The sequence below is a fragment of the Alligator mississippiensis genome, chromosome 5 (genome assembly GCF_030867095.1).
Source record: "Alligator mississippiensis isolate rAllMis1 chromosome 5, rAllMis1, whole genome shotgun sequence".
Lineage (NCBI taxonomy): Eukaryota > Metazoa > Chordata > Crocodylia > Alligatoridae > Alligator > Alligator mississippiensis.
In genome coordinates, this window is record NC_081828.1 from 181,013,910 (window position 1) to 181,036,983 (window position 23,074).

At 43.4% G+C, this 23,074-nt stretch overlaps 1 protein-coding gene across 1 annotated transcript in view; it reads right to left on the reverse strand.

Annotated features, from left to right (window-relative positions):
* Positions 1-23,074, reverse strand: part of CUBN (cubilin) — a 241,539-nt gene that overhangs the window by 12,405 nt on the left and 206,060 nt on the right. The window contains exons 58-59 of the mRNA XM_019497851.2: positions 22,054-22,183; positions 19,212-19,429 (exon numbers count right to left, since the gene is read on the reverse strand). Of these exons, the coding sequence (XP_019353396.2) occupies positions 19,212-19,429; positions 22,054-22,183 (348 nt within the window). The remainder of the gene's footprint in view (positions 1-19,211; positions 19,430-22,053; positions 22,184-23,074) is intronic.

Consider the following 23,074-nt stretch of genomic DNA (forward strand, 5'->3'; position numbering starts at 1 on the left):
AGTCAAACTCTTCAGCCATTTGAAAATACTACCCAACTGGAACACAGTAAACAAACAAACAAACAAACAAACAAACAACGCTACCCAAACACAGTAAATACATGAAAAATGCCACCCAACTGGAACACAGTAAATAAATAAACAAATTTGAAACTATCTGGTTATCTTGAGAGGAAGTAAAATGATTATTGTTGCTGTGGATTTTAGAAGAGAAGCCAAGGCTTTCAAACAAGGTTAATAAGTTTTGATTTTTGAATGTCCAGTTAGAGAATCCTCAAAATCCCCAGATTCTCAGAGTGCTCAGCACTGAAAACTAGGCCTGTCACTGAAATCTCTAGTTAGGTACCCAAAATCACTAGTCATGTCTGAAAACATTGGGCAAGGAATTTTGAAAAAAGGAAGTAAATGATAGAGGAGAGAAATGTAGAAAGAAGTGTAATAAATATACACGTAACTATAATTCCTTACAGCTGCTAAATTCTAATTTAAGGTGTGGCCAGAAGCAGTATTTTTTTCATCTTTTATCTGACCCTACAATTCTCTGGACAGTAGGGGGCACCATGTCTTTGACGTTGAAAATGCAGCAGACAATCTAGTTATTTGTACATCACGCCCATATTTCTGGCGCTAATCCAACCTTGTTTGATTTTTTGTGAGGCCCTAGGTTCATATGCAGAAAACTCATTCAAAGTGCTTTGATTTCCAAAATACTAAGCTTCAGGCAGACTTGCTGCTCACTTTTAATTAGTTTTCTAGATAGGGGTAATACATAGTTAGCCCTCAGATCTAGTTGTCTAATTTTTGGTTACCCAGATTTGAATATTTGGTCCTATAATTTATTAAAATTTGCTAGATTAGATAGATTTCTATTTGTGATGATCATGTATAACCTGAAACACTTTTATTAACTTCTAATCCTAAATTAAGTGTAAAGTATAGGTTATTTGCAGGGACATTTGGCATTCTGGTTTCCTGGGATTAGATCACTTCACTTTGCTGGTTAAAATGAATCATCTGTTCAAATCTTAGGCCATCCTCTGCTTTCTGTGGCGATTCTTGTCCGGTTACCTAACTCACACATGAAAATATATTGAGTGTTGTTAATGGTTTTAATTTAGACTGAATGTTATAAAGAGTGCCTGTATACTACAGGCTGTGGGCAGTGAGTGTCTGTCTGCTGTTTCCCACAGTGAATGTTTGTATACTAATTAAGCAAAATAATCCACAGTTGTGGATCAGCAGCCTGAACATTGTTTGGAATCTCATTTGCATATGTAACCTCTGCCTTTCTGGCTATCAGAAGTTGTCTTAACTTTGACACTGATACTTTTAAAACCATAAATATGGGCACCACCTGAGTTACAGTTACAAAACTTAAATCGGGAGTAAAATGAGGCCCAGAGGACTACATCAGCAATTGTGTCAGTGGCAACATAATTTTGCAAAACTGCAATAATTACATCAGTGAACTCAAATTAAGGTCAATTTGCTATTCTCTCTGATGCAGAAAAATCTCCACTTAAATAAGATGTTATAAGGAAGGTTCAAATGTTTCAGTGGTTTAGGTTTTTTTTTTAAAAGCAACAAGTAACAAGCAGAGAACACATAATGGAACAGAATGAAAAAAATCAAATGTTAGCAGGATCCTGTCCAGAGACTTGGACACATCCAGTAAAATGTCAGAAAACTGAAAAACTCTTAAAGTAACTTTGTCGCCACTGCAGAATTTAGAACAGAGATGTGGGAAATGCAACCAATTAATTGTGTTCAGTAAAGCATTTGTACAACAAGCAAACTGTCTGAGAAGAGAATGCTTGTGGGTTGGCGTGCTGCTTTGCTATATTCTTTTCAGTGTTAGCTCTTGTTCAAGATAAACACAATCTTTTCAAATCAAGTCTGTTAATGCTGTTTCCTGCCAGGAGCTGGGAACTCTGGACTTCGTCCATGAAATCATTTAAGCATATGATCAACATCAAGCAAGCAGACATCTGACTGAAGTCTGAGAAGCAAAGATTATTAGTGCAGAACTAGTGCTACATTAGCTTGACTATATCACTTCCAGGTCTGCGGTTAGCTTGCACAAGGACTGCATGATTCTGCCTTGAGCTACAGAGACAATCATTAGCTATCCCATGTCAGGCCATCTCATAAAGCTCCTCCCCTTCACAGTTAGATTTGCTATGACAAAAGTCCTCATGTGTGTTAGGGCTGCCTTGGGCCACAGTTATTAGTTTCCCTTTTCTGTGTGCTGGGTTTTTGCTTGTAGCCGTGTTGATCTAAGGATACAGGCAGGCAAGCTTCTTTGGGAAGATGTGATTCTATCCATCTATCTATCATTCTTTGGGTAGGTGTGATATCATCTACCCAAAGAAACTTGCCTTCCTTTTCTGGGTGGGAACCAGAAACCTGGGTTCTTCTAGATTCACCACTCTCATCAATAAAAGATGCTTGTATAAACACAACACAGAAAATAAAAAACAGGGATCCTGCCTGCGTGTCTACAACAACAAAAACTGTGCTGATGCAAAGAAGAAAACAGGTTAAGCTCCAATTAAAGATAAGTTCAGTCTGGCTAGAATAGCTGATTTAGTTTCTGTGAGATGATTAAATTAAATTAACAGTGATATGATTTACAATGGAGAAACCTCTTTTTCTTCAGTAGCATGCATGATATTTAGTTTGCCTCACCAGTTTTGAGACAAAAATAGAAAATTATGAAATATTATAAATGATAGCTAGAATGAAAACCAAGATCTTGAATCAAGCCAAATGAAGAGCTCTGCTGGTTTAAAAATCTATCTGTGCTGGGCTTCTTTTCAGCACAATTCACTTTCTCCTCTAAGCATGATGTATAAAAGTTAACAGAACAATAGCTTTATTACAGAACAGTAAATCCTTACTAGGGAAGACCTGCAAGCTAAGATACTTTTGTTTCCAATTACTTTAGGAAACAAAAACTCACAGTTAGAGAAAAACATTTTTGCACTGCATTAAACTGCTTTTTACCCAAAATCCAGCTGCTCATTATGATAATCACCACCATTGATTCCTACCACCATAATGTAACAATTGCACCATATTTCTGAAAAGAAGCCCAATTTGGGGGGTCAACAATCAGCACTTGATAGCTATGCATTGTCCTGCTGACACATTTAGCTGGAATACGGCCAAAAAGAACAGAAAGTTAGACAAAACTTCAGGACTGGAAAACCTGTTGGACTGTGAAAGTAGAGGAAATCCCATCATTTGAGATATACAAAAATAGTTTCGATAAAAGTGATAAGAAATGTACTTTATAGATCAATACTGCACTGACAAGTAGGGGCAATGCATAATATAATATCACGTTCCTACTCCCAACTGCTGACTCTAAACAAAACAAAACAAAACAAAACAGAAAAGATGAAGTTCTCATTAAGCAAACTCTAATCATTTCCTCCATGACACTAGCATATACAGAATTGGGGTGAGGAAGAATCTTTGTAGCTGTGTGTCTTTGAAACACAGCAATTGGTAAATGCTAACATTTATTCTGCTAAAGAGTCATTAAAATCTTCTAATTTTTAAATATCTTAACAAAGAGCAGCAGGTAGCTAAACAGGTGGCATTTTAGAACACAATCATTAATATGAATGGAAATACTTTATTTTCTTCCTATCAGGTAACACTAATACCACAGTTTCTCTCACCCAGATTCAAAAGCAGCGTTGCAGTTCTTCATGGGGAGTAATCATTTAATAGATTTCATAGACATTAGGGCTGGAAGGAACCTCGGAAGATCATCGAGTCCAGCCCCCTGCCCAAAGGGCAGGAAGTCAGCTGGGGTCATAGGATCCCAGCAAGATAAGCATCCAGTTTGCTCTTGAAGGTGTTCCATGTAGGCGCTTGAACCACCTCCGGTGGCAGGCTGTTCCAGACCTTGGGGGCTTGGACAGTAAAGAAATTCTTCCTTATGTCCAGCCTGAAACGGTCTTGTAGTAGTTTATGACCATTCGACCTAGTCGTCATCCCTTGGGGTGCTCTGGTGAACAAACATTCCCCCAGATACTGGTGGTCACCCCTGGTAAACTTATAGGTGGCCATCAGATCACCCCTGAGCCTGCGCTTTTCCAGGCTAAAGAGCCCCAGGGCTCTCAGCCTGTCATCGTAGGGTCTGCTTCCCTGACCCCTGATCATGCGCGTGGCTCTTCTCTGGACTCTCTCAAGCTTCTCCACATCCTTTTTGAATTGTGGAGCCCAAAACTGGATGCAGTACTCCAGCTGCGGCCTCACCAAGGCTGAGTACAAGGGGAGAATGACGTCCCGGGATTTGCTTGAGAAGCATCTATGGATGCAAGCCAGCGTTTTGGTCGCTTTACTAGCCGCAGCATTGCACTGCAGGCTCATGTTCATCTTGTGGTCAATGATGACCCCCAAGTCTCTTTCTTCCATAGTGCTAGCCAACATAGCACTGCCGAGCCTATAAGGATGCTGCGGGTTTTTCTTCCCAAGGTGGAGAACCTTGCATTTATCGGCGTTGAAAATCATAATACATTTGATTTTCTACATTACAGGAATGTTACATATTTATCCTTCTAATTTCTAGGTCACATTTGACACCACTTAACATTTCTGGCCACTATGGACTTAACTCTGATCTGAATTAAGCCAATGTATTTATAGATTAACTCTACTACAGTCAGTGCCTTTCTAAACATCCTTCAGTCATCTAAATTTCACTGGCAAGTGCTAACACTAAAGATGTTGATCACTAAAGATGAATATACCTCCTCTGCTCGTGCTTGTAGGGAGGCAGTTAGGCGGGCCAAAGCTACCATGGAGCTGAGGATGGCAACCCAAGTAAAGGACAACAAGAAATTGTTTTTTAGATATATTGGGAGTAAAAGGAAGGCCCAGGGAGGAATAGGACCGCTGCTAAATGGGCAGAAACAATTGGTGACAGATAGGGGGGACAAGGCTGAACTCCTCAACGAGTTCTTTGCCTCAGGGTTCCTAAGTGAGGGGCACGACAAGTCTCTCACTGGGGTTGTAGAGAGGCAGCAGCAAGGCGCCAGACTTCCATACGTAGATCCTGAGACGGTGCAGAGTCACTTGGAAGAACTGGATGCTTTTAAGTCGGCAGGCCCGGATGGGCTCCATCCGAGGGTGCTGAAGGCACTGGCCGACATCATTGCAGAGCCACTGGCAGGAATATTCGAATGCTCGTGGCGCACGGGCCAAATCCCGGAGGACTGGAAAAGGGCTAACGTGGTCCCCATTTTCAAAAAGGGGAGGAAGGAGGACCCGGGCAACTATAGGCCGGTCAGTCTCACCTCCATCCTTGGTAAAGTCTTTGAAAAAATTATCAAGGCTCACATTTGTGAGAGCCCAGCAGGGCAAATTATGCTGAGGGGAAACCAGCATGGGTTTGTGGCGGGCAGATCGTGCCTGACCAACCTAGTCTCTTTCTATGACCAGGTTACAAAACGCCTGGACACAGGAGGAGGGGTGGATGTCGTATACTTAGACTTTAGGAAGGCCTTCGATACGGTATCCCACCCCATACTGGTGAACAAGTTAAGAGGCTGTGATGTGGATGACTGCACGGTCTGGTGGGTGGCGAATTGGCTAGAGGGTCGCACCCAAAGAGTCGTGGTAGATGGGTCGGTCTCGACCTGGAAGGGTGTGGGCAGTGGGGTCCCGCAGGGTTCGGTCCTTGGACCGATACTCTTTAATGTCTTCATCAGCGACTTGGACGAGGGAGTGAAATGTACTCTGTCCAAGTTTGCAGATGACACAAAGCTATGGGGAGAAGTGGACACGCCGGAGGGCAGGGAACAGCTGCAGGCAGACCTGGATAGGTTGGACAAGTGGGCAGAAAACAACAGGATGCAGTTCAACAAGGAGAAATGCAAAGTGCTGCACCTAGGGAGGAAAAATGTCCAGCACACCTACTGCCTAGGGAATGACCTGCTGGGTGGCACAGAGGTGGAAAGGGACCTTGGAGTCCTAGTGGACTCCAAGATGAACATGAGCCGGCAGTGTGACGAAGCCATCAGAAAAGCCAATGGCACTTTATCGTGCATCAGCAGATGCATGACAAATAGGTCCAGGGAGGTGATACTTCCCCTCTATAGGGCGTTGGTCAGACCGCAGTTGGAGTACTGCATGCAATTCTGGGCGCCACACTTCAAGAAGGATGCGGATAACCTGGAGAGGGTACAGCGAAGGGCAACTCGTATGGTCAAGGGCCTGCAGACCAAGCCCTACGAGGAGAGACTAGAGAAACTGGACCTTTTCAGCCTCCGCAAGAGAAGGTTGAGAGGCGACCTTGTGGCTGCCTATAAGTTCATCACGGGGGCACAGGAGGGAATTGGTGAGTATTTATTCACCAAGGCGCTCCCGGGGGTTACAAGAAACAATGGCCACAAGCTAGTAGAGAGCAGATTTAGACTGGACATAAGGAAGAACTTCTTCACAGTTCGAGTGGCCAAGGTCTGGAACGGGCTCCCAAGGGAGGTGGTGCTCTCCCCTACCCTGGGGGTCTTCAAGAGGAGGTTAGACGAGTATCTAGCTGGGGTCATCTAGACCCAGCACTCTTTCCTGCTTATGCAGGGGGTCGGACTTGATGATCTATTGAGGTCCCTTCCGACCCTAACATCTACGAATCTATGAAACAGGAAGCCAGGTATGGCTGCCAGTGGAAATTTTACATGCTCCTTTAGAATGGGTTTCAAATATCCATACTCACTCAGTAACTGTGCAAGGATGAAAAGGAATATAGGAAATTCATATACCTAGGACCTGTCCTAGAACCCATGAAAAGGGTTTCCAAACCCCAACAGCCTCAGATTTAAAAGTTAGTTGAAAAGTTTTGTGAATGATGGAGCCAACTTGATCCCCTTTATACTACAACATGAATGTTGCAGCAGACCAATTGCAGACTGACTTGCACCCCAATACCAACAACAGTCCATGAACAGGCTCTAAAAAGCACAAGATATCTCTTGGTCACCTGCCATTAGCAACACTGAAATAGGCTCTGGGAGCAAGAAGAGCATTCTGCAAGCCATGATGACTGAGCAACATCACATGCTGTGACATTCAAGTCTGCTGAACCCAATTCTGCTTTGTTACAACATAGTTTGACAAACTCAGTTAGAGACAGCTCAGATTTGTGTTTTCAGACTGCTCACCAATCCCTAGTATAGCAACCCAAGCATTTTCTAAGCCAAATCTGACATAATGCTGTAGAACTGTAGCAGACACTCCATTCCACCTGTTTCTGTGCTGTGCTTGTGCACTGGGTTTTATACATCCTGGCTTCATACTAATATTTTCCTCAACACCATTGAAATGTATTAAGTAGTAGTATTGGAGTGTTGTTGTAGCTGTGATGGTCCAGGAAATGTATGAGAGGTAAAGATATTTTTGTGATATGTTTTACTGGGCCAACTGCATACAAAAAAATCTTACCTAATTGCATTAATGTATTTCCTGGCTTCATAACTAGCCAAAACTTTGCCTATATCACACACCAGATTTCTTTTATCAGTCACAAAAATTGACACAGCATTTTTTCTCCATCTTTTTACAGAAGCAATGAGGGTGAGGGTGAGGGGTTAGATCTTCAGGTGTAGTCATTGGTTTCAGTGAAAGGACGACAATATACAGCAGCTGGACATTTGTTCTTGGAGTCTGAATTCTCTCTATTCTGTATCCTTTCCCTCTCCTATGTCCATCTTACTATTACAAGCTTGTTATTGATGACTGACGACATATGACCATGAGGGATTTATCAGCCGTTCTTATTGAGTAGCCAATAGTTTATTTTTTAAAATGTTTAATCTGCCCAGCATCAATCCATTTAAAGAGGCAGTGCATTTTTGTTTGTTTTGTGAGAAGAAATAGATTGGATCCTAGATGACAGACATTTCATAGAGGCATATATACTGCTGAGCTAACAGGCAACTCTGTGTGTTGCAGAGGTATTTAAAAATATATTTCAACAGTACAACCAACTAATAAAGTTAAGCTGTCTACCCAATGCATGCTTAGCAGTATTTATTTCTTGACACATACTGCAGTTAGAAAACACTGCTAAGCAGTATAGAAAGAGTTAATTAATTATAAACCAGTATTATATCAGGGTGGTCAAACTGCAGCTCCTGAGAAAGTTTAAATGAGGCTCCTGAAGAGAGAAGTAGTTTTATAAAAATATTCTCTCTCTCTGTTTATTATTTTCTATTTTGATTTTCTTCAGTTCTTACTTATTGCTCATTCTACAAAGTCATGTCAACAACTACTACTTGAGATGGCACACTGCATTCAGATAATTGAATCAGGGGCATGCATCTCTTGAAAGCTGTGTATCCTGTGATTCTTGCCTGTGTCATGATTTTGGTTTGTGGCCAGAACAGTTAGAAAGTTTCTCCATTCCTATAGTATAAGGTGGTTGAAGACAGGCAGTTAGTCTATCTAGTAATGATCATGCTAACTCAGGAAAAGAGTTATGACATTTATTAGCCATAGTTATAGGCAAGTTATTGACCTGCTGGATTGCATGAGACTCTGGTAATAGGTAGCTGATTAGTACAGCGTAGTACAGGAGAGGGCCATGGGGCCAGGCAGCCCTGTACCCGACCAGACTGGGACATGGGGACACAAGTTCACTTGATCTAGCCATGCCACGGGGTTACCTGATTCTTTCCTGCCATGACTTGATGTTGGATGATATTTTATTGGGAGATGTTCAGTTCCACTGCAGGGTTGACTTGGATGCACTGGGCTTAGCTCTTCTTTGGACTTACCACTCCCCTATCAGGGCATTGGGCATGTAAGACGAACTAAAAAGCAACACAAAATAGGCAACTTGGAACTTAGTTGAGTCTCTCAGCCTTCTTGGCCTTGTAGCTTGCCAGCGGAGTCCTCCCACGCAGCATGTTAGATTCTAGAGGGCCATAGAGGTTCTCCTCTCCCTCTGCAGAGCCCATCTTCTTTCTCAAAAAAAAAAAGAACTGACTGCTAACGACATTGGTGGCTGGGTTTGCCTCTCTGCAGTGCGAGGCCCAGCCCTGGGGCTTCAGCATCAGCCCCCTTCCCAGCGTCCCCTGGAGGGTCAGATCACCTAGGCTGTGGATCTCTCTCAGCTGTGAGCAATCAGGCAGACCCAGGAACAGGAGCCCAGTTTAGCCTGTGACTTTCCCTTTAACCTGGCTTGGTGCTGGCTGCTGCCATCTTCAGCCCCAATACCAGGGCTCAACCCAAACATTCCCCACCAGCAAAGCCAGCCGTAAAGAAAAGAGAGAGAAAAAAAAAAGAAACAGGGCCTTAATTAGAGTGCGGCCACTTCTCTTGTGGCTGCCTTGTTCCCTGGTGTGGTTTCCAACCAGCTCCTGCCACTTCTCTGCCGTGGGTTTGAAGCTGGCATTTTCCTGACTTACTGAGGCTCCTTTGAGCTTCCCAGCAGGAAGGCAGCTGGCTTTCCCTCCTGAAGGTCTTCTCCTCCAGTGTCTCAGAGTTCCCGTGCTGCTGCTCCCCAATGGAGCAGGTCATGCCCATCTCCCGCTCTCAGCAGGATGCCAGAAATACTCACACAGCTGCGGGGCAGTCCAATCTGGACTGAACAGCTGCTAATAAGGCACGGCTCCTGCAGCACCTCTCCATCTCCCATCATTGCTGGCTTCAGTGAGGCAGGTAAGTTTCTTTCTCCAGATGCTGTGGGTTTGAATAAGGCTTTTCTCCTCTCTTAACAATCATTTATTAAACATATCTTAATAACGTTTTAAAATATTATGAACTGCTTGTAAATATGCCTTTGGTATAAAATATGACTGATGTTGCAGTGATCCAGGTGAGCTGAGTTTCTCTATGGAGGTGATTGTGGAGCCTCTCCTACTGTTCTTGCCTGCCCCTAGATACACTACTGCAAAAAAACTCCTGTTTTGTGGCAAAAAAATAAGGTGACATCTCCATCAGCAGCACTGGACTCCACTGTGTGGCAAATATATTCTTTGAGATACTGCACAATGGCCAGCAATTTGGTTTGGGTATACTGTGTACATTGTTCTTCCTGCTGATGCAAATACATATTTTATGACACACTCAAGTTTGCTTGGGCAGATTTATAACTGATTTGATTGGAAATTTTGTGTGGTTATGACTGTTTTCCCCTGAGCTCCATTTTGATTTGGGGGTTAATTTGAATGTAACACAGAAAATGACAGCTTTTACAAAGGCTGGCAGACCAAAACCTCAATGAAATGTAGTATAGTAATATTTTATATATATCATTCATATAATTAAGCTTCTCAGCTCAAATCTCTGCTCTTTCTCCTGTTGGAGTACATTATGTGTCCATCTTGAATACTATAGGACAGAAGTCTGCTAGAAGTCAGTGAAATTCATGCCAAGTTCTGCAGATTTACTGGAACTATGAGAAGGCAGGCTGACTTCAGCAAGTGGGCTTGCATTCCATGGTCAAGGACACACAGTTATGTGATTTATTCATTCAAGAGAAAAAATATTCTCCCTTTAAAAATCTCACCATAACTCTGAGAGTCAGCTTTGCTAGTGTCTGCATGTTTCCCCAACTGACAGGACATAACTGCTGTTGTCAGTGTAGATCAGCTAAGTCACTGGGAAGCTGTTACTAAAATAATTTTACATAAATCAGTGCCATTAATTACCGTTAGCAGTGTCTGCAATAAGAAATGGTGTACACATAGATTACTGTACTTGATTGTACAGTACATCAGGGATATGTTGCCCTATATACTGCCCATGCAGTTATGAAGCCTGATTGTCAGAGGTGTCAAGCATTTAAAACGCCAGATTAAGTTGACAGGAACTGCAGATGCTCAAGACCTTGAACACCAGGTCCAGAGGTAACCAAAGCTATGCACACATATGTGAAATCTCACATATGTGAGATTGAGAGCATGGCATTAAAACTGCATTTTTCAAAGTTCTGTAATAACAAAATAAAAAGTGAGAGAAAAAAAAAAGTTTCTCCAAAATTCTGCTGGGCCATTTTTAAAACAATTTTTCACTCAGCGAATGGAAAAGTCTCCCTAATAATAAACTTTCTAGCAAGTGCCTTGCTTCTGCATTTTGTGTTTCCTGTTTAAAGTAAAATTATCCTTTATACCTGGATTACTCTTTACGTAAATTACCCTTTGCACATACATTCTATTACTCGTACACTTAAATGGCAGTTTCCAACTGTGTAAATGGCATTTTTGGTACTTATGCACTGGTTACAATTATATTATCCCTGCACTATGTGGACATGTAAGCCTAGGCACAAAGACTGAGCACACTCAGTAGGCTATGCACTAGCCATATACATGCCTGGCTATGCTCAATGTAGATACCCAAGTGTACATAAGACATAAAAACATAGCTTGACCAAAAACCATGACTAACTGGAGTCTGGTTCTGGAGGAAGAGGAGGGGAAGTGCTCCCATGTTTAGCCTCAACTGTTGAGTGGTGAGGGCACTCACTCAGTAAGGAGGAAACTCACCCTCTACTCATCAGCTCATAGGTTCTCATCCTACTGAGCATGCTCAATCTCCATACTGAGCATCAGGGGTGACTGGTGCCTCCTGGAGGGGCACAATTTGGGGGCGGGCCAAAAGCCCCATATCCACTCCTATACTTCTGTGTCATGGCTTAGTGCCCCCATCCTCCCCCGCCCCCCCCCCCCCACATGCCACTGGCCCACACAGCAAAAGAGCTGCCCCATCCTGAGCGGTGCTGAGTTGGGGGCCAATCTCGGGGGGGAGGGGGCATGTGCCCCCCCCCATGCCTCCCCTACCAGTCGCCTGTGCTGAGCATGTCTTACATGTCTTAAGTGTCCATAGTGCAGGATTAATAGAATTGCAACCTGTGGATGGAAAATGGCCATTTAGGTGTACAGAGGGAAACAGAATTCTGCCCCTGGTGCCTTAATGTAGCAGACCATAATGGTCCTTTAGAAAGAGGTGGCATCTATTTCCCCTAAGACCTGCAAAATGAAGGTAAGGCAAGGTCCTGACCATGTCCTGTAGCCAGCCATGATTATAGGGTTATAGAGCACTGGTAGGTTCTTTTCCAACCCTTCTTTTCATCAACCCCTGCCCCCAACTTCAGGAGAGCAGTGGTGGAATTCTGCCTAGTCTTGCAAGGGAGAGGGAGAAGATCTCTACAGCTTCTTGATATGAACATTGCCTGGCATATCCATTCCATCCTGGGAAGTACTATGCCTGTGGTGTTAATGTGGCTGTAATACCTAGCTGTGAAGAGAAAGACATGCCTTTCTGAAAACAGCTTGAATGCCTCCTTAGATCATTTAGAATATGACATGAATTGTCAACTGAGACAAGAAGGGTATGTAAAAGAGGATAAAGAACAAGAAAAAGCCGTTGAACAGAAATCATTATAAGCTGTTCCTGCTATGTACCCTGACATAGATCTCTTGCACTTGAAAGATTAAAAAAACAATGATTTATTGTCCTGGATGTCGTGACTCTCAGAGAGATCGTAAATAGATGTTAGGAATCAGATTTGCCCCACCCTACCTATATGGTAGGTTGGGACTCCCTACTAGATGCAAAGGAAGTTCTGAGCAGTGTTCTATGGTAGAAACAGAATCCTAGTATGGACAGAGTTGAGAACTGTGCAAAAGGTGATTAAAGAACCAAATTAAGGAATCCAAAAGAAGTGGCGCTGGCTCCTACCCTGGGGGTCTTTAAAAAAAGGCTGGACGAACATCTGGCCGGGGTCGTTTGACCCCAGTACTCTTTCCTGCCATGGCAGGGGGTCGGACTAGATGATCTCCTCAGGTCCCTTCTGACCCTACCAACTATGAAACTATGAAACCAAGTTCCTCTCTCAAGAGGGCAAGAGACAACTTTGCAAGGGTCCACTCCTTGGTGGGTAAAATTAACCCTTCACATTTCTTCCTGTACAGAAGCTTGTCTTCTCACCAAAATTGATTTACCTCCCCAGCCTCTTACTGATTTTTCTCCCCAGCATTGAATAGGCTTGCAATCATTCCATTGCGTAGGACATCATCCTCATTTTACAGATCAAAAACTAAGGCATAAAGGGAAAAAGAAATTAATTAAGGCAACTGAAAAGTTTCCTCCTGCAAGTCTGGCATTTACGACATTCTCTATAAACTTGGCTTCTCCATTCATGGTTATGGATTTAACCACTGCACTGCAGCAGAGATGACACTGAAAAGCAGCACTTGTGAATCTACTTTTTGAACTATCTGCAAAGTTCATGTATATTTGACCTAGAGGCCACACTTTGACCCATTATATAAATAGGAACCCAGCTGTGAAATTCAGACCTGCATCAAAGTTAGTATCCTGAAAACAATCTTTCAGTTATGTTCTAACTCAGGGGGTTTGGTTTGATGTAACCTTTAGTAAAATAAGAACCGTAGCAAAGACATGCGTGGAATGTACACCAAAATTTGGTCACAATCTCACAAGACTGTAACAGATGCCATGCTTCACACAAGCCCAAGGGTTTCAGATCACAAAAGTATGTGTGACAAAGACCATAGCTTATGAAGTGTTTGCTTGATAATGTAGTGTCAAATGCATAAGTAGCATATCTCTAAAAAAGTAACATTTAAGATAGAGACTAACGATTGTTATTCTGCCAAACTAATAATAATGAATTAATATTGTTGTTTTTTTTCATGCCTGGTGGACAGAATTCAGCTCTTGAACTGAGCACAGGGTTAGTGATACAAATGAACTGCTTTAATTAAAAAATGGTGTCATTCTTTACTTCAAATAACAAGCCATAACTCCTCTGTGCTTATTTAGCATGCAACCTGCAAAGTTTTTGTCAGTTACACACACTTGCCAATCCTCCTCTCACTATTTTAGTTAGGAAATCAATCACTTTTTAATGTAAATCATGAAAGATGAACTATACATAAACCCTAGTTTTGGCAACATCTTTAATAAAATCCTAATCAGTAAGGAAATGGGAAGATCTTATGAAAAAGGAAATAGCGAAGTTTATTTTTCCGCCAATGAGTTTTCTGTTTCTACTGACTCCTTTCCAAGACTTAATCAGGGTCACTGACAACATTAAACAGAACATAATAATTACATTATCCAGTTGTGCTTCTCCAGTGTAGCCACAGAATAATGTACTCATTGTAGATTAATAGAAAGCAATGCTTGCAGTTGCTTGACAGATGCCATGCTACTTATTGGAGTAATTTACAGTTATAAATTGTCATCTGAATATATTTTCTCTTGTAGAAATCCAAAACCAAAAGGGATTTTTCTTTTAACAGAGATGAGAGAGTCACTCTAAAGAGTAATTTTTGTTTTAAAAAAAACAAACAACAAAACAGCTCTCCAGATTTTGTGGTTCAATTCTTTCATTTTAACCAGAATCTTTGTTCTATTACAAAGAAGTGTTATACAACTTCCTGGAGTGATCATGCAGCCAAGCCAAGCTGTAAAGGTTTATGGGATTGTGACTCATTTGTCCTTATATACAAATATTTTTTTCTGTTTCTTGGCTGATTTCTGTAAGCATGAGGCCCTCAGAATCCTGTATAAAGGGCATATAGCTTATTCCTTGTGGATTGCTTCCCAGAGGAGGGGAGGGAATGAAAATGATGATAAAGAAAATCAATACACTGAGACATACAACACATACAGCACCAGCAAGGAGAATTATTTCATCCCTGACCAAACGCTGAGACACAATTTTCTTCTCCCTCACTGACATTAACTTGATTTAGATTTACTTTAAATTTTTCAATTTATTGCTTTTAGGCTTGTTAGACACTTTTGCTATTTCACTGAGAAGTTGGCCGTCTTCCCACCATATCCTTGAACAGAACTCTTGGCAAGCCATGCAAGTAAATCTAAAGCTAACTACAAAGGAAGTTCTGACAACTTGCCAGTGTGCAAGAAAAACTTCAAAACTTGTCAGCTTTTGGAGTTCCTGCTGATGTCACCCTGGAAGCACAGACTCATGGTTGTGGAACTATATTGTAATTGATATCTAATAGCTTTTCACAGACAGCAACATATGAACCAATGTTAGCAGAAACAGATTTGACTGATTACATGAGAAGACAGTTTATATGGATGATTTTAAAGTTTTCTGCTGCAATCACTGTATTATAGCAAGGAGGAGTTAACAATTATAATGGACATGAGTTTGTGTGGGAAAATTATGTTTGGCAAAGAATGTGGTTCTGTTATACTTCCTATCTTTAAATACTTTACTCAGCCTGTAATGAATGAGAAATAACTATTGGCTTCTGGGGAGGGGTTCAACAACTCAGCAAAAAACTATGTTTATCCTGCCAAAGGAACTTTCATTCTGACATATCTGAGTGCATACTTGGTAAACATGACAATTGCTTCCTTCTGTCCCAGCAAATCATGAATGAATTAGGCATGGAAATACACATGGTAATCATTTGCATCTTATCATATCCAACAATTCAGACAACAGGATTATATGAAAATAGGGTTGGAAGGGACCTCATGAGGGCATCTGGTTCAGTACCTGCTCAGGGCAGGATCATCCCTTTCTAAACCATCCTATGCAACTGGTTGTCTAACCTATTCCTAAACTACATAAGTCACCACATTGTACTACAAGGTTTGAGCCTACTGGTGCCTCAAAACATGAAGAGCACCATACCCTGCTACATGTAAAGCAGGGGGACAAGGGCTGTCAGTGTTCCACTACTGCAAATGTTAAAACTCACTCGAAAGATACAAGGAAGAGGGCCATGACCCCATTACAGAGGAAAACAACCTCCCCCCACCACCCAGTCTATACAAATCTGACCATGAGGTAATATTCCTTCCTGATCCCAACTGTAGTGCTTGGTCTTGAGCAGAAGGGCAAGACCCTGTAACCAGAAGCCTCTGAGTTTTAGTACCAGGAACACTGGCACACCCAACTCAAAATTCTCAGCTGTGGCCGCAGCCAATGCCCAAAGCTTCTGGAGAAGATGAGGAAGAAAAACCCCTGACACCTGTAGCAACAGGTGTCAATCTGACAGTGGGCATGTCTAGACATGCATTTAATCTGAGATCAGTTTACTTGTGAGTCAATGCTCCCAGGAAAGAGTCTACACATGCAAGGAAGTGGGAGCAGATTTCCTGCTAATGGCAGCAAACTGCTCCTGCTTCCTGGGGCCCTGTAATGGGTCCCTCCTGCCAGAAGGGGGAGCTCTATGCTTCCCCTGGTGCTAGCCCAGGGGCTGAAAGGGACCACTGGGCCAGGGGACAGCTGTCTCCTGGCCAGAGCTGGGACATTACCTGGCATACCCTAGGGGTTATGCCTGCTAGGCATTACACCCTAGGGGGCTGCCTGTTTTCTGGGTGGGGACAATGTCCCCCTAACCCAGTATCAGGGTGCTCCTGGCCCTGGCTCCCCATTCAGGGGCACGGGACATGGAAAGAGCTGCAGGGGTGGGGCAGGTCCCAGCCCCCTGCCTCAATCCACCAGTGGGGCAGCTAGCAGCTAGCTTGCTGCTAGCTGCCCCACTGGCAGATCAGGGCAGGGGGTTGGGACCTACCCCATCCCTGCAACTCTTTCCAAGCCCCATGCCTTGATCATGTGATTAGGGCATGAGACTGGCCTCTCCCCTTGACCAGGACAGTTCCCAGCATGCAGGGAGGAGGCTGGGGAGCTTGTTTCCTGCTCAGCTCTATGAGTGCAGAGCTGAGTGGGGAACAGTGTAATGGCCTTCCCAGGGCCGGTTAGAAGTTGGCCCACCCACCTGTTCCTGGGCTAACTGCACACCTCTTTCACCTGCCACACCTTGATGGAAAATGTTTAAGATATTACCCAGGTGGGAGGATGCCCATTTCCTGCCCCAATACCAGGGGGTATTATCTGTGGCTCCAAACCTCCTCTTCACCGCAGCCCATGCCTTGCAAATGGCATCTAAGTTCTTAACATCTTTGGCCCCACAGTGTGCCCCATAACCCTCAAGTCTGGACCCCAACTAGATCCCTCCTAATCAGATGGTCTACTCCACCCTCATTCTGGGCTGACAAGCTCCCTGCACTCCTCTCTCTCAGGTGTGGCCCCGTGGGACCTTTGGCCACACAGGCACTGGCATCACTTCCAAGGCCAGTCGGAACCCCAGGCCCCCAGCTCTAGGTGTCCCCCACGGTGAGCCCCTGGCCCTTTTGACCCTTCTGGTCATGGCCCCAGAATTGACCAGTCAAGAGTGCCTCAAGTCAGGCTTCTCAGCAACTAGCCCACCCTCTCTTACATGGGTTCACCTTCTTGGGCCCTACTATGGGGTTACCCACCCAGTTGTGGGGGATGGGGTTATTAAGTTACCCTGACTCACCTTTCACCAGGATGGTAACTGGCCTGGCATTTCCTGGAGGCTCCCACACCACCAGAAGCCCCACCAGGCCACCCACTCCCAGCAGGGCGCAGTTTCAAGTCATGCCCAGGACCAGGAGCCTCCAAATCATCCCCATAAGCTCCTGTCCTTACCTCCAAGATCTTCCTGGAGCAGCAGAGCTCAGCTGGGAGATATTTCAAGCAGGTTGGGCCCATTTTTTTCCTGCTCAGCTCTGTGAGCATGGAGCTGAACAGGGATCATTCTCCTCAGCGTGTTCCCCATCTAGTTCTGCACTCACAGAGCTGGACAGGGAACAAGCTCCCGAGCCCCTATCAGCAGAGCTAATGCTGGGAGATAAGCATCTCCTAGGCCCTGCTGCCCAGTCTTTATCTTGGAGTGGGGGGCTTGGAGCTCCCTGTTGCTGGGGCAGGGGGACATAGTCCCCTCCCAGGCTCTGGTGGCTAAGCCCGGCAGGCAGCTGCCAGGGGCAGGGAGCAATCTCCCGCCCTCTGGCGGACAGCTGACTGGGAGCAGATTTGCTCTTGGTTAGGCATCTACATGAGCGCTATTTGCATTTTTGGCAATGAGGGTCCATATCAGCTAAAGATCAAACTGGGGCACTGAACAGCCCAGGTAGATGGAGTGGAACCTTTAAAGTCACAGTTTGTTTTAACCCTGTTATGGGCTGGTAAGCAACAAAATGGAAGTTTTAAAGCTGCAGCTAGAGACTAAGTGACGCTGAGGAGTGAATTCCATGCCTCCTGTCTGGAGCCAGCATTCACCTACACTGAACCTATATTGTGATAGTTAAGATTCTGGAAAAATAATTTTTCTTTCTTTCCCTAAACACGGTACATGTATTATTTGGGGGTGTGTTGTACATAGGAGATGGATTCAGCCTTCCCCCCACACCAGGGCAGGCAGATCACACCACTGAGACTTATTTTAAGTCCCTGAATCAGGTAAGACTCTCCCCCTGTCCCTTCCATTTTGTGCTCAGTGGCACCTCCCACCCTCACTTTCCCCCTCACCCACTCTACTTCTCTGGTTTAAGGAAGGGAACACCTACCCACTGCTGCCACTGTCCCAGCCACTCCCGCCCTTCTCTAGTCAGGGCTATATGGAGGGACTCAGTTGGGGACAGTGGTAATGTCAGGCAGTATTCCCCTCCAGGCACCTGCTCCTGAGCTGGTGGGGAACACCTGGGGTGGACTGGACAGGTAGGGAGAATCTGCCTGCCATGGCTGCTGTCCCTGGCTGAGCCTGACTCCCCATGCAGCCTGGCTTATGTGTAGCAAGAGCACCTGCTACCCCCAGATCAACTGGGGGCAGTGCCAGGGGAGGTGGGGAATGGGAGGGAAGGGGAGGTGTCACTGAACAGGGAGGGGAAGGGAGAGGGTGCCAAAGACAAGCTTTGAAGGCTTTTTTTTTACTCCCTAGATGCTGCTTCTGCAGCATGGTCCAAAGGGAAGTGGGTGAAACTGCACCTTCTAAACTTGTCCTTCTTGTATGTAGCCAAATATAGTAAATATACTAAATATAGTACCTACAGGTAATCTATCTGCAAAAGAATTAGAGCTCCAATGCTATAGAGGAGGAGGATCTGGATATTTTTAGGCCATCAGTCAAGCAAGGAATATCTATGATCTATATATTATCTGAGGTAGGTAACAGTTAAACTAAAGAACTCATGGAGTCACATTATTGCTGAGACTGGAATGCACAAATCCCCTGTTCTCTACCTTGTGCTTAGACTAAACTGCCTTTTGCACAAGTAAGAGACTTTTCCTGTTGTTCAGAGACTACAGCAGTAGTTCACCAGAGGAGATAGTTCATCAGCAGGTGGCTGGGAGCTACTAATACGAATAGCATTCTTACCTATTGTCTCTCTGAAAGATGCTTTCCAACCTCTGGCTACTTGAAAAAAGTCAGTCTTAAATACCAGGAGCAAGTTATTGCTGGAGCTCTTAATAGCTGGAAGAAGCTCTGAGCCACAGAATTTGCCAAGGACTGGAGTGTAGATGTTCAAGCCATCGTATAGAGCCACATAATCTTTGTAACAGGAGGAAGAGGCTTCAAGATGGAAATCATTAAACCTGTAAAATACATTGTGGGATTAAGATGCAGTGGTTTCATTTTTAATCAGATAAAGTAGATTTTTAGTACCTGGGAAAATGCCTATTAATACCAATGGCCAGAGCCAGATATAGTGTGGGCAGCTACTGTTCAAGTTTCCCTCCTGGGAAGAAATCAGGGAAGATACTTTGCCCTCATGATAAGAGGAAAAAATGTTTTAGAAACTAGTAAGTGCATTCCCTTGTGGACAAGTACACTTATAAGATACCATAAATTATCTGTGAAACTTGGTAACCAGCTGCAGCCACCCCAGGAATGGGTACTCTTTATTTCTATGAACAATATAGATCTTGCATAATTTTGAAAGTCAGTTTGATATCATTTATGCAAATAGTCAAATCAATCATTGTCTTCAATGCCCATATTTGATAGATATAAATGCAGCATCGGACCACAACATCCTGGGTTGATGGGCATATATGGGCAAACAACAACATCCTTAGATAGGCATATATATTCATAGGATCATAGGAAAACAGGGCTGGAAGAGATCTCATGAGGACATCTAGTCCAGCCCCTAGCTCAAGGCAGGATTATTCCTGATTTAAACCATCCCAGCTAAGTGTCTATACAACCTGCTCTTGAACATTTTCAAGAATGGGGATTCTTCTGTCTTCCTAGGTAGCCTGTTCCAATGCTTGACCACCCTCATAGTCAGAAAGTTCCTGTTAATCCTGTGCTGCAGCTTGAAACTGCTGCTCAGAGTCCTGTCCCCTATGGCAACAGATCATAGTCTATCTTCATCTTCTCTATAATTGCCCTCCAGGTATTTGAATCCTATTATCAAAGCCCCACTCAGTCTGCTCCTCTGCAGATTAAATAACCCTAGCCCTTTCAGCCTTTCCATGTAAGTCATGTTTCTCAGGTCTCTAATCATATTTGTTGCTCTCTGCTGGACTCTTTCCAATAAGTCTGCACCTTTCTTGAAATGCGGGGCTCAAATCTGGACATAGTACTTCATGTGAGGTGTCATCAGTATTGAACAGTGAAGATTGAACAGTGAAGAATCACTTCCCTTGATGTATTAGAGATGCTCCTTTTAATACAACCCAGGATGTCTTGATGTCATTGGTTTTTTTCGCAACAGGAGGACAATGTTGGTTCATATTTCACTTATGGTCTACTGTAACTCCGAGGTCATCCTTCTGTACTAACTTAGTACTAACTGGATCCTAGCTAGTCCTTCCCCGGTCTGTATTTGTGCATGCAATTATTTCATCTGGAACACAGGACTTCGTAGTTGTCCCTGCTGAATCTCATCTGTTTAATTATGGATTATTTCTTCAGTCTATTCTAGTCATTCTGGATGCTAGCCCTATCCACTAGTGTGTCTGCAATTCCACCCAACTTGGTGTCATCGATAAAATTGCTAAGTGTGCCCCTAATCTCATTGTCAAAATTATTAACAGAGATGTTAAACAATACCAGACCCAGGACAGACCCCTGGTGAAACCCACACAATGCCTCCTCCCAACTAGACACTGAGCCATTGATGGCTGCTCACTGAGCATGATGATCCAATCAGTTTTCTATCCATTTTACAGCCATTTCATCTAGTCTGTTTTTGCTTAGCTTATTAATAAAAATGTTATAGGGAACAGTGCCAAAGCTTTGCTAAAGTCAAGGTATCTCACATCCCCCCAACCACAGAGCCTGTCACCTTATCACAGAAGGAAATTACTGTATTCTGTCACATACAAAGTTTTTCATAAGTCTGCCTCTACCTTATGCTATATGCTAGGTATTAACATCATAACTCCTATTTTGTAAGGGTGCCTGCACATGAGCTGGGAGGCTTGATTAATCAAGTCTGCTACAGCGTGCTACTTAGCACGCTCTAGCCAGCCTCCGCATCTTGTGTATCAGCATCCCCACACTTCAAAATGGCAGCGGGGGCTTTTTAACTAAAACTCGTTTGATGAGCTTCACATAAAGTCCCCCCAATGCCATTTTGATGTTCAGAGATGCTAATACATGAGAATCTTTGGGTGCTTTAATTAAGGGGGCTCTCTCTCAGAGGATGTCCCTTCCCCTCCCCACCTAACTCCAGCACATGTGTAAGAATGCCCTAAGTTTTCAGCAGCAAAATCTATGGCCATTTTTAAGGAGAGACAGTGCACATAATTATACCATTTCTGGAAAGGGGCTATTATTTGAATTAAAAGGAAAAGAGGCCATTAGTTTTCCAAACAGGATTTTTAGTTATCTTATTCTTAACTATTAATAATATTATTAACACTTAAAAGCAGTGGAGTGGTAAAGTTTAGCCAAGAGGACAAAAAGCAGTTTAGGAGATAATTTAGTTCCTTTGCAGACCACAGTAGTAAGCTAAAATTAAAGTAATGTCTTAAAAATAACAAAAAATTGATGGTAAGACTCCACCAGTCTTGATGAAGTTTGGTTTCTATGGAGATAATAAGGGTGGGTTCTGTTTTCAAACTCACATTCCTTAATTCTGCTTTGAGTTCTCCACTGGAAACAGCAAGGATTTAATGACTTTTTGGGTTTACCAAAAGCCTTTTTTTAAATTGCAACCAAAGACCTTTCTATCCCCCTGAAGCGAAAGTGAACTTGGATTACATACTTGAGTGCCACTACTTTGTTGTTTCCAACTGTGATGTGGTATGAGCAGTTCATATTGTTGTGGTAATCAGTAATTGAATGGGTAGGGCTGCTGACTGTGCCAAAGGATCCATTGAAGAGACCACCACAAGCTGCAACGACAGCCAAAAAATAAACAGTCTGGATCTGAATACATGAGCAAAATACATCGATAGGGATAGTTGTACAGTTCTAGATACAGGCAAGACAAAATTGTTGATCAATTAAAGCTCATAATACTAGGTTGTGTCGGCATGTTGATGTCCACCATCCAGTGATGTAAAATTAACTCACATGGTTTGGGTAGTTTCTGGTCAACGCAGTTCTCCCTCTCACATTACCCTCCCCGACTTCAATGATTTCATGTTTTTGCACTTAAGAATATAGGCAAAATCCTGACACTAAGGACCCTAAAAGGGAGGGAGTAGGCACCATACGGCCATGTGAAATGTTTGCATGCCAAGCGGTGTCTTGAGGAAGGGGCCCGAATGTGCTCTAATTAGGGTGGGGCTTCTTGGTGGCTAAATGAGTTGATTGGATAAAAACCTAACCCTTCTAAAGTGAAAAAGAATTTTGCCACTAATGTGCAAAACACATGTCAGTTCCCATCTCTTCTGAAACTGCTTTGCTTGTAGCACTATCTTTCTTTTCCCCTCTGCTGCAGCTGCAGGATTATTCTGCCTCTCTGACTCCTCTTGGATTTCTTTAGTCAGTTGTGGAGTAGGAAGGCTATGGGAGAGGGGAGGATTCTTTAAGCTACAATGTTTTTTCAGTCTGTTCCCAGCTCTCAGTCAGCTGCATGGAATCCAACTACCATTTCTTACAGAAGGCACTGAATAGATTTAGAGCTACCTCTCTGCCATCAATTCCCTATGTGACAATATAGCAGTGGGTAGAATCACAGCCTCTGCCTTTAAAGACAGGGAATAGTTGAGTGATGGTGTATATGCTATATGGCTAAATCAGGGCAGAAGTAGTCAAGCGTGTGCAGCTGTAGAATTAAG